The sequence below is a fragment of the Perognathus longimembris genome, chromosome 1 (assembly GCF_023159225.1).
Source record: "Perognathus longimembris pacificus isolate PPM17 chromosome 1, ASM2315922v1, whole genome shotgun sequence".
In the NCBI taxonomy this organism is placed as follows: Eukaryota; Metazoa; Chordata; class Mammalia; order Rodentia; family Heteromyidae; genus Perognathus; species Perognathus longimembris.
Genome location: NC_063161.1, coordinates 30,730,596 through 30,747,602, shown reverse-complemented (window position 1 = coordinate 30,747,602; position 17,007 = coordinate 30,730,596). Strand labels below are relative to the sequence as shown.

Below are 17,007 nucleotides of genomic sequence, written 5' to 3'. Positions count from 1 at the left end.
GGATAATGGTGGCGGTGATGGTGATGTTGGCACGGTGGTGGTGATGATGGTGGTAATGGTGGTGGTGGTAGTTGTGATGGTGATGATGATTGTAGTTGTGAAGATGATGGTATGGTTGATGAGGATGAGGATGGAAGTAGTGATAATGATGAAGGAAATGGAGTATTAGATTGGATAAAGGTACAAATGAGAGCCCAGAAGTCACCTTGGAGGCAAAGAACTTAACAATGTGAATAAAGTTCTGGCCTATATGAAATCATATACACGAGTGTCTCTGTCTTATTTTTCATTTAAGAGAACTCAGTAGAAATACAGAAAAAAAAACTGCCACAGAACTGCACCTTGAGTTTGCTAGGGATACTTTTAGCCTAACTTATGGTGCCATTAAACAATTACTTTAAAAACAACTGAAGATAAGCTGTCATTACAGAAAGTTTCAGCACATTGAAGTAAAGGATTTTTTTTGTTTCTACCACAGTAAAGGTAGATGTGTAATAAATACATTTCTTGAAATCCAAAACAAAACTATAAGTATTTGTCTGGAATGCTTTCTGTAAATAATGAAAAATATATATCTTTTTTTTTACAAAAATGTTTGTGCAGGTTTTATTTTAAAATACTGCTCAGCCTTCATTCCCTTGATTTGTAATTCCACACTCTTTCATGTTTCTGCAAGGTGAACTGTAGAGGAAGTGAGGTGAATATAACCGGTGGACAATTTGGCATGCATCTATACAAAAATCCCTCCCTTGGCATGAATGCTATTCATTTTGGCAGTAGGCTTTTATACCTCTTAAAAACAGATTACCTTGTATGTCTTTTCTTTGTGTCTTTTTTCATTTTAATCTCAAATTTTAAAGGAAAGCAAAACCTCTTTTCTGAATAGAGCTGTAGGGGACACCAATTCTGGTTTTGAATAGTCTGGGATTTGAAAATTTGAATAGAAAACCACAATTAATGAAGTGTTAGGTGAATTTGGTTTCATTTTGCTTTTTAAGTTCGTACTGTCAGCAGGATATGACTTGATTGTAGCGCTAAAGTGGCCATTTAAAACAAATTGCCTTGAAGAGAGAAAGCATTGGGAATGGAGATCCCTTCAAGGTACTTAGTTTTAAATGAGTGCTCTGACAGCCGTGCCCTTGACCTTGCACTATTTAAAATCCTTCCATGTTTGCGCTGAGCTGGATTAATACAAAGATGAAAGGAAAACACCTAATGTAGTATCATTTGGGTTTTTTTTTATAGAGATACTTTGCTGCAATTGTTAATACTCTGCTTATATATACTGACCCCAGGCAGTGGCTAGGATGGCACCTGCTAACTAACACCCCTAAGCCAAAGTCCTCCAGGGGCAAATAGACAAGGAAGGTAATTTCTGTCCTTCTTTCAGCTGAGAAGCTCTTTCAAACAAGCCTTTGGAAAGAAAAAGTCCACCAAGCCTCCTTCCTCTCACTCGGACATAGAAGAGCTTACTGATTCCTCCCTTCCAGCTTCCCCTAAGCTGACCCATAACACTGGGGACTGTGGCCCAGGATCCATGAAGCCATCTCAATCTGCTTCTGCGTAAGTCTCTCTCTGCAGGCTCTTCACCTGTTTATGAAACACAACCTCAGGCCAACCTCACATGTATGTGCTAAATTGGGACCCATTGCCACTTTCCTGACTGACTATAGTCTCAGATCAATACTGCTCATCTCCAGATTTTTCTGGGAATGATAGAATTTCATGTTTCATTTTTTCATATGTTAAAATACAAGTGCTTCTCAGTCACATTCTCCACTTCTCTAATCTTTGTACTTCTTTTTCACTGGATTTATCCATGTACCTATCTGGCTGTGCACACATGCAGGTCACCCCTTATCTGGCCACCAAAGAAAAGGCAAAATGGCCCTGTCACCTACAAGCACAGATCTCGGTAACATGATGTGTTTGGTGCATGAGAGCTGCCAGGATTGGAGCTCTAACCTAGCAACGTTTGCTTCTGCTTTCTCTAAAACCACATGCATGCATTCTATCCACAAATGCCTCCTCTCTCTCTGTTCTCAATTAAAACTTGTTTCTTTAAAACAAAAAATTAATCTGCAACGTCTGTCTTTCATTGTATTGGATATTGGATAATCTAACATAGCATTTCTGTATGGCCCACTTTGTGTGTGGGGAAGGGTATAGTGTGTACCCGTGCATGTGTGTGTGTGCTGGTATTAGGGCCTGAACTCAGGCTTGTGCTCTATTCCTTAGCTTTTGCTCTGTTTTGCTCCAGGCTAGTGCTCAACCATTTGAGCCACCTGCCTTGATGAGATGACTCTGTTTGTTTGATATACTATTTAAACTCTGATTTTCTTATATAGCCAAGACAATGAGTATTATGGAAAATGGATTCAACAGACCTTTATACTGTGACTGCTTAATTCTACCTGTTACATAATTATAGGGAGGAATGTGTCATGGCATCTTGTGATCATCCTTCTGAGTCAAAATACTATTGAAAAAGATAATAATGTAAAATTATTATAAACGTATTCTCTTGTCTGATTTTATACAACGCTGTCCACAAAATAATAAGGATATAACATATATGACCTTCACACAGCTCTCAGCCAGCCTGCCTGCATGCACTGGTCTATGGCAGAGCTTTACTTGCTGTGATCTCCTAAATCAGCTGAGCCCATGGGAAGATTATATAACACTCATCCATTATTTAAATGTTTCAAGCGAATCTCTCTTAATTTATTTTTGACAATCTTTCTGTTGGACTTTCACAGTAACTAAATGACAGTATGGAGGCAAATATGGTTATTGGTTTGTACAACTTTACAAAAGAAGAAATCAACATTGTGAGACATAATAACTTGGCTTTTTAAAAAGGAATATTTTACTGGACTCTTGTAGCTCATGCCAGTAATCCTACCTACTCAAGAATCTGAAATCTAAAGATTATGGTTCAGAGCCAGCTCAGGCAGGAAAATCCAGGTGACTCTTACTTCAAATTAAGCCACAAAAAACAAGTAGGGGTGTGGCTCAAGTGGTAGAACCCCAACCTTGATGACAAAACTGAGGAACAACGTCCAGGTCCTTAATCCTGGCTTCATAGTAGTACAATAAAGAAGTGTAGGAGAGGGAATATTTCATACATTTCAAAGAATATAGAATGAAATGCAGTTTTACTATGGCTCCTCCTCCCTGTATATATCAGTGATCAGGGAATTTTAAGGATCACTTTATATTGCATAATAAGTAGTATATTGTCTTGTGAACTTCAGAGAATAAGAAAAAAAGATCAAGAAGATGACTGGTTTGTAGTTTTGGACTTGTCAGCACACTACTACTGCTGGAATGCTCTCCTTTCTCTAGCTCTTGCCAAGAGCCCATGCTTTCTGGATACTATTACAGTTCAGCCCTTGAAAGAGGGATTTCTATGACTAATCTTCTGACCTGCCCCTCGTCACTGACTTTGGTGTTTTTGTTTTTGTTTCTTTTCCCTTTTAGGATCTGTGAATGCACAGAAGCTGAGGCAGAGATCATTCTGCAGCTGAAGAGCGAGCTCAGAGAGAAGGAATTAAAACTAACAGATATTCGGCTGGAGGCCCTCAGCTCTGCCCACCATCTTGATCAGATCCGGGAAGCCATGAACCGGATGCAGGTCTGTGCTGCCGCATATTTAGAGAATGAAATAGAGAGAGATTAAAATTCTGGAGGGCTTTTTTCCCCTCTTGACTGGCTTTCTGTACAACAAATCTCTCTTAAAGCCATCATGTAATTGTCCTCTGTGCCTACAGTTTTTGCAACTCAGTTTTTAGTAGCAAATGGAGAATTTTCTGAAATCCAGTTTGGCAGTGAGAAAGCAAACCAGACAGTTTCTATTCAAGGGTCATTAAGGATACTTGTACTGGTGATTAGATTTTGGCTGAGAGCCATGTTTTATAGAAGTAACCTTTATGTTAGCATTGTTTTAAAAAATTCTTTTGAAATCTGACTTTCAAATGCCTTTTCCTACTTTCCATTGAAAAACAAAAATAATGAGGGCACTACAGAAATTCAAAACAAACTTTCAGGATATAGCAGTAAACGTGATTTAAAAGGATAACTGTAAAAGTACAGCTTCTGTATCTTTTAGAGCATCTCAAAGATAAATTTAGAAGTAGTGAATGCTCAGGCTAAATTCTTATTTTATTATTGTAAATCAATAATCCTCACTACCACAGACAATAGAAATAAGAAAAGGCTCATTGCTGAGCAGATTTGTCTGCCACTGTATAGATTCACAAATAGGCTTATTTTGTTTTTATGAGCTTAGTGCTTTAGTTTGAAATAATACCTTTTGCATTTATTAGCTAGTATACTGAAGTAATTATAAGTCACCTTGTTTGCATTATTTCTGTTTCTTTGTTTTTCTAGTCTCCATGAATTCAGGGAAGTAAGATAATATTATTTGCCTGCAAGATTCTAATACCACTTTGAAAATAAGTGTGAGGAACTATCAAGTGATAATATTCTTTTTGTGTTTTGTTTATTTTTGTGCCAGTGGATTCAGCTGCACAATCTCACTTGAGTTTTTCATTTAAGGCCAGCACTATATCCTAAAGCCACACCTCCACTTCCAGCTTTTTGATAGTTGGAGATATGTCTTCTAGACTTTCCTGCCCAGGCTAGCTTTGAACTGTGATCCTCAAATCTCAGCCTTCTGAATAGCTAGAATTGAAGATGAGAGCCACCCGCACCTGTTTGTATTCTTAATTCAAATGACACTAAGTCCTGACAAACTTTTATGAAACATTATTTTTTTAAACAATAGGGGTAACAATATAGCTTAGTATAGAGCTCTTATCTAGCATGTATGAGACTCTGGATTGAGTTCCTAGCAGCCCAAATAGTTAACTACAACAATAATAATATGGTGTCTATTTTATGAACACAAGTATCTATCTCTCTCTCTCTATATATATGTACATATATATATATATATATGAGAGTCAGAGAAAAAGCTTAACTTCCCTTCTGTACAAGAAAATGCTATTTTTATAACTTTTATTTATTTAACCTATTACCATATACTTGTAACAAACTACCTCCCTCTACTACAAACCATGGTGCCTTTTTCCTCTCTTTTCTGTCTTTGTAACAGAATGAAATTGAAATACTGAAGGCTGAAAATGATCGACTGAAGGCTGAAACTGGTAACATCACTAAGCCTGCTCGGCCACCATCAGAATCCTCAAGCACTGCGTCCTCCTCTTCTTCCCGGCAGTCGCTGGGGCTTTCCCTCAACAACCTGAACATCACAGACTCTGTTACCTCAGGTGAGTTAGTAAGCATGTCTGCCCAAGCCCCACCTGGCTTACAGCTCAGCAGGGAAGGGTATGTTTAGAATTTGGAGATCCATTGCCCTTCAAAATGGTAACAAGCATACTCAAAAATATCACTGTTTTTATCTTCGCAAGTTTTCCTACTTGTAATTTTATGAAGAACATTCTCTGTGGAAAAAGTGAATCTGAGAGATACAGTTATCATACCATGTTTAAGAAAAATTGCATGCACTTCGGAAGGACAGCATCCTTAAATATTCTTAGTGATGATTAATACTCCCAAATATAATAATAACTCCATTGCAGTTAATAGAGTTTTCAGTGTACAAGACCATTTCTGAATTCAGCTCGATGGACCTTCTGTTGCCTAGAGCACAATGCTACTGTGTCACCGAGTCTGCAGCTCTATTCAATTTTCCACAAACAAAAGAACATGCTAGGTGCTGTTCTTCTTTGCAGCAGGACTAATGGTAGAACAAGAGTAGAAATTTTATTCCATTTCTGACATAATCCCATGATATTATTTCATCTTGGTAAATAATGAACCCTTTACTTATCAAGTATAGCTGCTCCTAAGACATTGAATCACTTGATGGATATAGAATTTAGTAGAAAATTGACATGGGGATCTGTGGTAATTACAAATCCTAACCACCAGATGACGCTTGGAAACCAATAATGTTGATATTCCTTGGCAACTAGACTTCACTTGTAGACCCTAGAGACTCAGCTGCTTGTCTTAAATCATTCACAAGTAGACAGATCAAGAAGAGGAGGAAGATATAGAAAATGATACAGATATTGGTTATATTTTAACAAATCACATATCTTCAAAAATCTAGAATCTTTCCAAATTCAATTGTGGCTACTACTATTCTTGTTACTAATACATTATAAAAATATAAAATAATTGATATACATATATACTTTTAGCATTATATACATATATGTATATATGTAATATACATGGGATAATTGGAACTTCTTTTAATTCAGAAAAAAAACAATGTTTATTCATAAGAACATAACTTGTGTTCCGCAAAATCTCCAGAGTACCCTTCATTTCCTTGACTCTCACGATTTTCCCCTCATGGTGATTTTTTTTTTTTTTTTTTAGCCAGGTGATTTTTCTCACAATTTACTGTGAACAAGGAAGAACCAGAGCTAGTCAGAATGTGATCTTCCTACTCTCTAAAGGAGATAGATACTTGAATATACAGAAAAAAGAAATAATAGTTTGAACAGCAAAACTCACTAGTCATGGAGCATAAGGTATTTTATGTAATGATCTCTTATGCTTTCTGTAGCTGTACTAAATGGGACTACTTGAGAGCTCCATTTTGTATATGTGGAAACAAAACCTAGGAAAGTGGCTACACTCATTGTTTCCAAAGCATGCAACTAATGAGTGCAAAATATTAATATGTAGAGTCACACCTAGATGGATCCACTACCAGGACTTTTACCTACCGTATTAGTTTAGCTTTAGGTAGCCGATATGTGCAAAAGCCAAAGACAATCATTTACTCATTTAATGGTAACTACCCTACTGTTCTCAGGAGTAAGTATATATTTTATGCTTTGTTTGTAAAAAGCTAGTATGACATGTGATGTATCACATTTTTATAGGCAAAGCTGTACAGATACAGAGATGAGCTATGAGATTAAATCCCTTCCCATGGATAACATCAACATCATTTCATACCTCCCTGCCCTCCTCCTGATTCTAAAATTCTGCTCCTACAAACATCTGTCAGTTACTGGAATGCTTCCAGCTCATAATCAGAACTCTTGGACTTTTTACTGCCTGCTGAACCTCTTTCCTTGATTCTTCACAAGTCTAGCACTTGTCAGCCTTGTAGATTTCTCCCAAACATAACTCCTCAAGGAAACTTTCCAGGATTATCATCTATCCAGACAAAGCTCTCTTCCTTTGGTAATTATTCCCTGTTTCATTGAAGAACATCTGACACATTCTGTAGTTACTTTGTGGAGAAGGGCAAAAATTGCCTTGTTTCAGAAGAGGGGAAAAAGGAAAACACTTTTATACTTTGATATTTGTTCCCAATGCCAAGAACACTTTCTGATACCTATAATAGTTAATATTTGCTGAATATTTCTGAGTACTGAGGGAAGTGCTAAAAAGAGAGTTTAGTTATTTTTTTAAAAGCACAAGATATTTAAATAAGAGCAGCCAGTGATGAACTGCTTTGGCCTTCTAAAATTAAGAGCCAATTAATTAGAATAATTCTTACAAAAGGTTTTCTTAATTGAAATGGTATTTATATATTTGTATGAGGTAATAAATCATAATTCAATACATTTAGACAACATATAATCATTACTTCAAGATAACAAGCTTTTGTATCACTTCAGATATTTTTTCTTTTTCTGTATTGGGAATTGCATACTCTTCTAGTCATCCTGAAATATATTATATTTTGTTTTAACCTGCTAAAGAAGACCCAGAGGTAATGTTTCCACAGAATTTTAGGAAAAGTAAAAAGGCACAAGAGAGGAAGATGTTAATCTGGGAAAGTAGTAATATTTTAAAAGTAAAAATTATCTTTCATGCTTTGTAAGTTTCCAATGAAAGGGCTAGGTATCACTCAAGCCCAAACATGGCACCAAAAAGCAATGATAGCCCCTTAAAATCTCTAAAGAAAGTGCACATAGAGCTGTAGCTCTGTATTATACCTATATCTCTAATAAAAGTTGTGTTTGTTAGGTCTTATAGTTTCTTTCCCTTTACAAAATTACATAGGCTTAATTATTAACATATTAGGAACCATTCATTTCAGTAGCCATCTTATTAAATTGCTGTTCTTATGATGTTACAATCACAAGGTTTCTCTCTATAAAATTATCATCAGAGCTTGTCACCAGGCACAGGAGCTCTGGTCCACGTAACTGAGTTTCCTTTATCCACAGAGCACTATCTTCATACTAAGAGTGGCCGGTAATAGCATCATTGTTAAAGGAAAACACACATTTGGGGTAGCTTGTCATGAGTTTTCCAAATTAGTACGGTAATCTGGTATAATGCATTTCAAATTTTAATCTTTAATCTCATTTAAAGGATGGTATTTTAAAGGTTAACAAGCTTTATCATGCTTGTGTAATTTTTAGATAATTTACTAGAAGTAGTATTTTGATTTTGAAACGATTAGCATAAAGGGTATAGTAGAGCAAGAATTAATATGTCTCTAAGTATGATTAGTGCTATGGTTAAAAATTGAATAACAATCCCTAGTAATGAGGGATATAAAGTAAATAGTATAAATGCTTTATATGTGCCCAATGCTTGAAAATAATTCTAGCTGACAATCTCTCCATCTGTGAATTCATGAATTACATGGGTGTGGGCTTGGATATTTTGATTTGGGTAGAAAAAAATTGCTTTTCAGTTTTAATGGTGACTGAATATTACTCATATGTTGCCCAAATTACTGAGATTTGCCTGTAATAGTGAAAAAATCCACACTTATTTTCTTATCCAAAGGCTATGGAAATGGCCCAACTTGACCAAAGATCTTTGGAATCAGAAATAAATTCTGAGATTGAAATATTAGCCAACCACACAATTCATCTTTTTGAAAGCTGCAGCTTTTCAAGCCATTTAAACTAGAATGCAGAGCAGATTCCTTTGAACAAATATAAAACTGTAGGGAAGAAACCAGTGCTGGAAACAAGCTTTGGCTGATCTTCCTGTATTGTGTTTGTGTTTCTTTAAAATTTGGTAGATATTTTGCTTGATGACGCTGGTGATGCAACTGGACATAAGGATGGCCACAGTGTGAAAATTATAGTCTCTATAAGCAAGGGCTATGGTCGAGCAAAGGTATGCCTTTAAATTCTGTCTAACTGAAAGATCTGAATTCCTGAGTTGGTAAATACTCTGTTGGAGGTGTTTGCTTTAGAATTAGCTTATTATGTTACACAAAGTTAATAAAGCAGTGACCATGAGAAATGGCATTACCATAAGGTAAGGTAGAAGCATATCCGAAGTGTACCATATCTTCATTCTCTGAAACCAATATTAAGGAGTATGTTTTTTCCTTGACATAGACATCCTATTTACCATCATATTTGTGTTGGGCACCTGTATTCTCTAGGTAGGATTTATGATAAGTCACTAGGGTTGCCAATCATCTTGGACACAGGTTATAAAGTTCAAAAATATTGTTGAGAAAGTGGTGCTGTGGCTCAAATGGTAGAGCACCAGCCCTGAGCAAAAGAAGTTTATGGAGAGCACCCAGGTACTGAGTTCAAGCTTCAAGTCCAGTACAAAATAAATATGTATTGTTGACCTCAGAGGGACACATATTCTACCAAACTCAGAAGAACACATTGCATTGAAGCTGCTTGTCCATAATGGTTTTTTTATGCAAGTTCCTTTCTGATCAGGCGAGTCTTTTAAGTTTTGGGTTTCAAATATTGTTTTCAGTTTGGCAATATCACTTGACAGTCATTCTTAAAGCTAATATGACACTTCAAGTTAAATGTGTAGTTAATTTCCAATAATGCATATTTGGAAATACTCTAAATACTTGTATCAACCCACAACAGAAAAAAAGCCATTTTGAATTTCAAAATAATTGAAATACTTAAGTTTGCAGAGTGAGATTGAGCAAATGTGCCAAGGAATCTAGCACCGTAGGCTTTCTGCTTGAGTTGCATTATTTGTCCCTGTTTTTCCCCCAGGTGGGTCTTAATGTCTAATAGTCTCACTGAAACCTCAGCTAACTCTAATTTAAAAGTAGCTGTTTAAAACATTGTGTAAACATCTACGGTATGAGCATATTGGAAAATAAATTTTCCTTCCCAGAATAATTCTAAAAGCCAATATTTTGGAAGGTTTATTTCTTTTTGTAATGGAGCTTCTTTTTTTTTTTTTTTTTTTTTTTTGCCAGTCCTGGGCCTTGGACTCAGGGCCTGAGCACTGTCCCTGGCTTCTTTTTGCTCAAGGCTATCACTCTGCCACTTGAGCCACAAGGCTACTTCTGGACATTTTCTATATACGTGGTGCTAGGGAATCGAACCCAGGGCTTCATGTATAGGAGGCAAGCACTCTTGCCACCAGGCCATATTCCCAGCCTCATAATGGACCTACTTAAGCCAGTTGTTTAAGGGTCCTAGGACTGTCATCACAAAATGCCAGCGAAAAATATGGTTACATGACAAAAAGAGGTTTGCTAACATTCCTAGCAGTTTACTAGTCCCCAAGGTCACGGTTCTCGCCAAGTGAGTTGCTTGTGAGGGCTCTTGCCTTGCATTACAGATAGCTCCTTAGTCCATTCTCAGATGGTCTTACCTCAGAGTCAATGGGAAGAAAGAGTGGAGATGCTCCAATATTACTCATCTCATCAAGAGCTCATCGCTCATAGGCTCTGAGATAATCCTAATTGCCTAATTAGCTACAAATACGTATTGGAGCTAAAGGTTTTTGCATGTGCGATTTTATGCTGACACAAACATTTTGTTCATAGAAGTGGTGAAAAAGCAACTTTTCTGACTTAGGTTATATTGTAAGGATGTTGATGGTTGTTACCTTAATTAGGTTGAATATTGCAGATGAAGAATTGGAAGCCATGGACCAGTTCAGTGATTTACCTAAGGTTGCATTTCTTATTTAGATGGTAGACATGTGTTATAAAAGCCATGCCTCTGACCCTCGACTCCAGATTACTGTATCACCCATTAGTGCCACTTACTGGGTGACTAGAACCAGAATTGTAACACATTAGCTAATTATATCTACTCATATCATAATTAGCAGTCCACGTAATTATTTCCAGGCACCATAAAAGAGATGCCAATTAAATTGAATTTTCTGAATTGGCTACATACTTTCTAGCTGTAGAAATTGCTCAAAAGCCCATTCAACAACAATATAGATTTGAGATCAGTATCTGTAATTTAACAATACACTTTGTTTGATAAAACAAGTTCTGTAAGTTCTTACAAGCCGTAGATTTTCTAATAACTTCAATGTTGGGCCTGTTTTGTAAATGCCATTATACCACAGGTAATTATTTTCATATATTTTTAATTTTTTATTACTATAAGTGGTACAAAGTGAATAATTATTTTTAAAGCTACATTAGAATTTTAGATTAAAATTCAAATGGAAAAACCCTGGGTTACAGAATTCTTAAACATAAGATCATGAAATAATAAAATGAAGTTCTAGGATTCATATACTGATACTCTCACATCTCACTATTTCCCACCCAAACTGCTTCTCTAGGTATGTGCCCACTGTGTTAAAATGCAAAAGAGTTCTCTCCAATCCCTTTGCCTTTCCAATTTCTAGAAAGGTTTTGAATCAGTGTTCTTTGATGAACCATTTATTTCATCTCTTTCTTGCTTGCTGTTGTTGGCACTGTTATTATTGATTTGGTTCATTGGTTAGTCTGCTGGAATGTGTTATTAGATATGGAGCATGATATTAATACATACATATGTATACTTGTATATCTGTTATCATATATATCTAATACTGTTGAATCGATAGACTTAATGAATTCTTCAGGCTAAATCTCCACCTACATTAAAATGTTTTAGCAGAAAATATGTTAAAGACATAATGGCTTGATTCTATCTTACTTTATTTTGTTCTTGTTAAGGACCAGAAGTCTCAGGCATATTTGATAGGATCCATTGGTGTTAGTGGCAAAACCAAATGGGATGTCTTAGATGGTGTTATTAGACGTCTTTTTAAGGTAAGTTGTAAAAGATAACTTGATGTTAATTTTCACATATTCCTTTTTATATTCTTTCTTTACCTTTAATAGGATAGATAATCTTAGTTGCTCAGGAGGCTGAAAATTAAGCATCTTAGATCAAAACCAGCCCAGAGACAAATTTGAGAGACTCTTATCTACAATTAACTAGTAAAATTTTGGAAGTAGAAGTGTGGACTAAGATGGTACCATGCCAACTATGTAGAGAAAAAAAGCTGAACAGGATAATAATAACAATAATTGCATAGATACATCTCCTTTTCTTTTCCATTTCAAGTAAGGACAGCTTTCTCTCATGGTTCAATGTTAGCATGTCCTAGGTTAGTCGTATACACATTTCAATCAAGCTTTATAGCTCTATGACTTTTTGTTTTGCTGTAAATGAGTAGAACTTCTGTTTTGTTGTTTGTGTGTGTACTATTTTAGGAATATGTGTTCCGAATTGATACATCTTCCAGTCTGGGTCTGAGCTCTGACTGTATTGCTAGCTACTGTATAGGAGACTTAATTAGATCTCAAAACCTAGAAGTGCCTGAACTGCTGCCTTGTGGATACCTAGTGGGAGATAATGACGTGATCACTGTGAACCTGAAAGGTAAAGAATAAAGCTCTCCTTAAGCTTTTGATTCAGTTCTTCTCCTATTTTCTTTCTTTCTCCCTTCCTTGCTTGCTTTTTTCTTTCAATTTCTTTTCATAGTTTCTAATTTGCACTGTTGAGTAAAGTTTGTTAACTACTCGGATAGTTTTAGTATGAAAAAGTCATGCTATTCTTTGAAACTTAACATCCTACCAGAAAAATTGAAACTCAAGAAAATTAACTTTTTTTTTGAGTTCTGAGATGTGAAATTTAGGATACCATTTGGAAGATGTGCTGATCATAGGAAAAAAAATGATTTAGGGAATTTCAGTTCCTAGATTTTTCTCCATTCTCATCTTTCACTAAGTGGGGGATTTAAAAATATTAATGTATATTCCAAAGTAATATATTTCATCTCTGTGTCTTGGATTTAAAAATATGTGTTGTCAAAAATATCCACTGGCCATAGAGAATGGAACTTGGGAATCATGATGATAAATTCCACTTTCGTTGCTTTGGATGAGGTGATTAATTACAGGCTTACTGTCAACCTGAAATCTATCATAGCTGTTTTCTTGTAGTTATTCAAGAATCAATCTATATGAACTATGGGTAAATAGAGGGATTCATCAATATTTGATTTTATGATTAAGGTGATTGAGTTAGGAACATGAGATATTGTTGCTTCTTTCCTAATTCCTTGACAAATATCGTAGTTTACATTCTTCAATAGCTAAAGTGTTTGTGCAGCTGGGATGTGTAATGAGAGATGGAAAGTAATAAAGAGAAGGGAAAATGAGTTGGGAAAAAATAAAGGAAAACACATGTGTACCTGTATAATGTGTAAACTTCACTTAGATATTCACCCTATTCTTTGATTGATACATCTTGTTTATCAAAATGGCTACACATTTGTGGGTTAGAAATATCTAGATAATTATTTGGGCAAGAACAGCATTCCTATGTATATAAGATTGACAGTGTTCTTTTTTAATTATGGCTTATGTAAAACAATAATGATGTTATTAGTTTGCTTTCTTTTTCTTCTTTCCTTCAGGGGTAGAAGAAAACAGTTTGGACAGTTTTGTTTTTGATACACTGATTCCTAAACCAATTACCCAAAGGTACTTTAACTTGTTGATGGAGCATCACAGAATTATACTCTCAGGACCAAGTGGTACTGGAAAGACCTATTTAGCAAACAAACTTGCTGAGTATGTAATAACCAAATCTGGGAGGAAAAAGACAGAGGATGCAATTGCCACTTTCAATGTGGATCACAAGTCAAGTAAGGTGAGTCACAGAATCCTAAGAGCATTACTGTTATGTACCTATACATTTCTTTTTTATTTATTTATGTATGTATTTATTTGTTGTCAAAGTGATACACAGAGGGGTTACAGTTTCATACAGAAGGCAGTGAGTACATTTCTTATCAAACTTGTGGCGAAACCAAATGGGATGTCTTAGATGGTGTAATTAGACGTCTTTTTAAGGTAAGTTGTAAAAGATAACTTGATGTTAATTTTCACATATTCCTTTTTAGATGCGTTCTTTAATAGGCTAGATAATCCTAGTTGCTCAGAAGGCTGAGAATTAATTAGGTCAAAACCAGCCCAGAGACAAATTTGAGAGACTCTTATCTACAATTGACTAGTAAAATTTTGAAAGTAGAAGTGTGGACTCATTTTTCTCCCACCTTCTCTCCTCCTTAATTCCCCCCCCCCTCACCTCAAGTTGTACAGTTGGTTTACGGCATATTCTCTTGTAAGTATTGCTGTTGGTTTTCCTTTTATCCTTTGTCTTGCCATTTTGATGTTCCCCTTTCCTTCCCTAGTTCCGATAAACAGTACCCAGAGTACCAAAATCAGTTACAGTGATATCAGGGATAACACCATGGAGAAGAAAGACAAAAGAAATGGCATAATTTCACATGTTATGTTGAAAATAACAACAACAGGGGGCTGGGAATATGGCCAATGGCAAGAGTGCTTGCCTCATATACATGAATGAAGCCCTGGGTTCGATTCCTCAGCACCACATATATAGAAAACGGCCAGAAGGGGCGCTGTGGCTCAAGTGGCAGAGTGCTAGACTTGAACAAAAAAAAAAAAGAAGCCAGGGACAGTGCTTAGGCCCTGAGTCCAAGCCCAGGACTGGTGAAAAAAAAAGAAAATAACAACAATGATAAACTACTTACTCCCATAACTTGGAGTTCATTTCGCTTAGCATCATCTTATGTATTCATAAGTATATAGCTATTGAGCTCTTGTGATCTGTTGCTAGGACTCTCCTAGACATTTGCTAATTATTACCAATGAAGGAACCCATAGAGTCTATGTTTATTTGGGTTGGCTCACTTCACTTATTATGATTTTTTTTCCAAGTCTTTCCATTTGCTTATGAATGGGACAATGTCCTTCTTTTTGATAGAAGCATAGAATTCCATTGTGCATATGTACCACATTTTCTTGATCCAATCATCTACTGAGAGGCATCTGGATTGATTCCATCTTTTAGCGATGGTAAATTGTGCTGCAATGAACATAGTTGTGCTGGTAGCTTTAGTGTGGTTTTGCTTGTAATCCTCTGGGTAAATGCCTAAAAGTGGATTTGCTAGGTCATAGGAGAGCTCTATATTTAGCCTTTTGAGGGACCTCAACACTGCTTTCCAGAGGGATTGAATGAGTTTAAACTCCCACCAACAGTATAGTGGGGTTGCCTTTTGGCCATATCCCCGCCAGCATCTGCTGTTATTAGTTTTCTTGATAATGGCCATTCTTACTGGGGTCAGGTGGAATCTCAATGTTGTTTTAATTTGCATTTCTTTCATGGCAAGAGATGTTGAGCACTTTTCATGTGCCTTGGCCATTCTCATTTCCTCTTCAGAGCTGTGTCTCTTTAAGTCTTTAGTCCCTTGACTAAAAGAGCAGTTGTTTCTCTGAGGATTTGTTTTGTGGGAACTTAAGTTTTTAGTTCTAAGTGTATTTTAGATATGAGATCCCTTGTCTGTTGAATGGGCAGTGAAGATCTTCTCCCAGTCTGAGAGTTTTCTATTTACCTTGCAAGCTATGTGCTTTTCCATGAAAAAAACCTGCAGTTTGAGGCAATCCTATTTGCCTAACCTTTCTTTGATTTGTTGTGTTTCTGGGCCTTTATTAAGAAAGTTTCAACCTGTGCAAAGGAACCCAGGTATTTCTCCTATTCCTTCCTGCAATGGTTTCAGGAAATCTGCTTTTGCCTCAAGGTCTTTGGATCCATTTGGAATTGGTTCTGGTACAGGGTTTTATATAAGGTTCTAACTTTTAGCTTGTTACAGGTGTTTAACCAATTTTTCCCAGCACCATTTGTCAACGAGCTTATCTTTCATTCATCCTATTTTTAGCTCCTTTATCAAAGACTAAGTGGCCATAGGTCTGCAGGTTCATTTCTGGGTCTTCAGTTTTATTCTATTGTTCCTCAGGCCTGTTCTTGTGCGAATACCAAGCTGTTTTCATTACTATAGCTTTGTAATAGAGTTTGAAGTTTGGTATTGATATTCAGTAGTGTTTGTTTGATGAAGTTGTGTGCTCTAGCATTTGGTGTATAGATATTTAGGATGATTATATCCTCCTGTAGGGGAGATCCCTTTATTAGTGTGTAATAATGTTCTTTGTCTCTTCTTACTAATTTTTATTTGATGTAAATTTTCTCTGATACTAGGATTACAACCCCAACCTGCTTATCGGTGCCGTTTGCTTGATAGATTTTATTCCAGCCTTTCATTTTTAGAATATATTTGCTTTTGTGGGCAAGATGTGTCTCTTGAAGACAGCAGGAAGATGGATCTTGATTTTTTTTTTTTTTTTTTTTTTTTGGCCAGTCCTGGGCCTTGGACTCAGGGCCTGAGCACTGTCCCTGGCTTCTTCCCGCTCAAGGCTAGCACTCTGCCACTTGAGCCACAGCACCGCTTCTGGCTGTTTTCTGTATATGTGGTACTGGGGAATCGAACCTAGGGCCTCGTGTATCCGAGGCAGGCACTCTTGCCACTAGGCTATATCCCCAGCCCTGGATCTTGATTTTTGATCCAACTTGTCAGTCTGTGTCATTTAATTGGAGAGTTAAGTCCATTAATATAAAGAGTTAGGATTGAAAGTTGTTAGTTCCTTTCATTACATCTATCTTTTTATGGGTTGTACCTTTCTAATTCTTGCTCTAATAACCTGGTTTGCTCTTTAAAGTTCATTTCTCTGCCAGTATCATGTTCTGGCTGATTTTCAATGTGTAGGATATCTTTGAAGATTTTCTGTAAGGCTGGTTTGGTGAAGATATATTGTTCAGTTTTTCCTTGCTGTGGAATGTTTTTATTTGAACTTCAGCTATGAATGAGAGTTTAGCTGAG

At 36.3% G+C, this 17,007-nt stretch overlaps 1 protein-coding gene across 3 annotated transcripts in view; it reads left to right on the top strand.

The window, feature by feature from the left end:
• Nav3 (neuron navigator 3) overlaps positions 1–17,007 on the top strand; it is a 619,731-nt gene that overhangs the window by 581,487 nt on the left and 21,237 nt on the right. For 2 of the 3 annotated variants that reach the window (XM_048359143.1, XM_048359134.1), the window contains 7 exons: positions 1,391–1,563; positions 3,487–3,640; positions 5,123–5,297; positions 9,047–9,144; positions 11,933–12,028; positions 12,476–12,644; positions 13,684–13,919. In XM_048359143.1, coding sequence (XP_048215100.1) covers positions 1,391–1,563; positions 3,487–3,640; positions 5,123–5,297; positions 9,047–9,144; positions 11,933–12,028; positions 12,476–12,644; positions 13,684–13,919 — 1,101 coding nt within the window. Of the gene's footprint in view, positions 1–676; positions 698–1,390; positions 1,564–3,486; positions 3,641–5,122; positions 5,298–9,046; positions 9,145–11,932; positions 12,029–12,475; positions 12,645–13,683; positions 13,920–17,007 lie in introns of all 3 variants that reach the window. The other variant, XM_048359124.1, reaches the window with a different exon arrangement.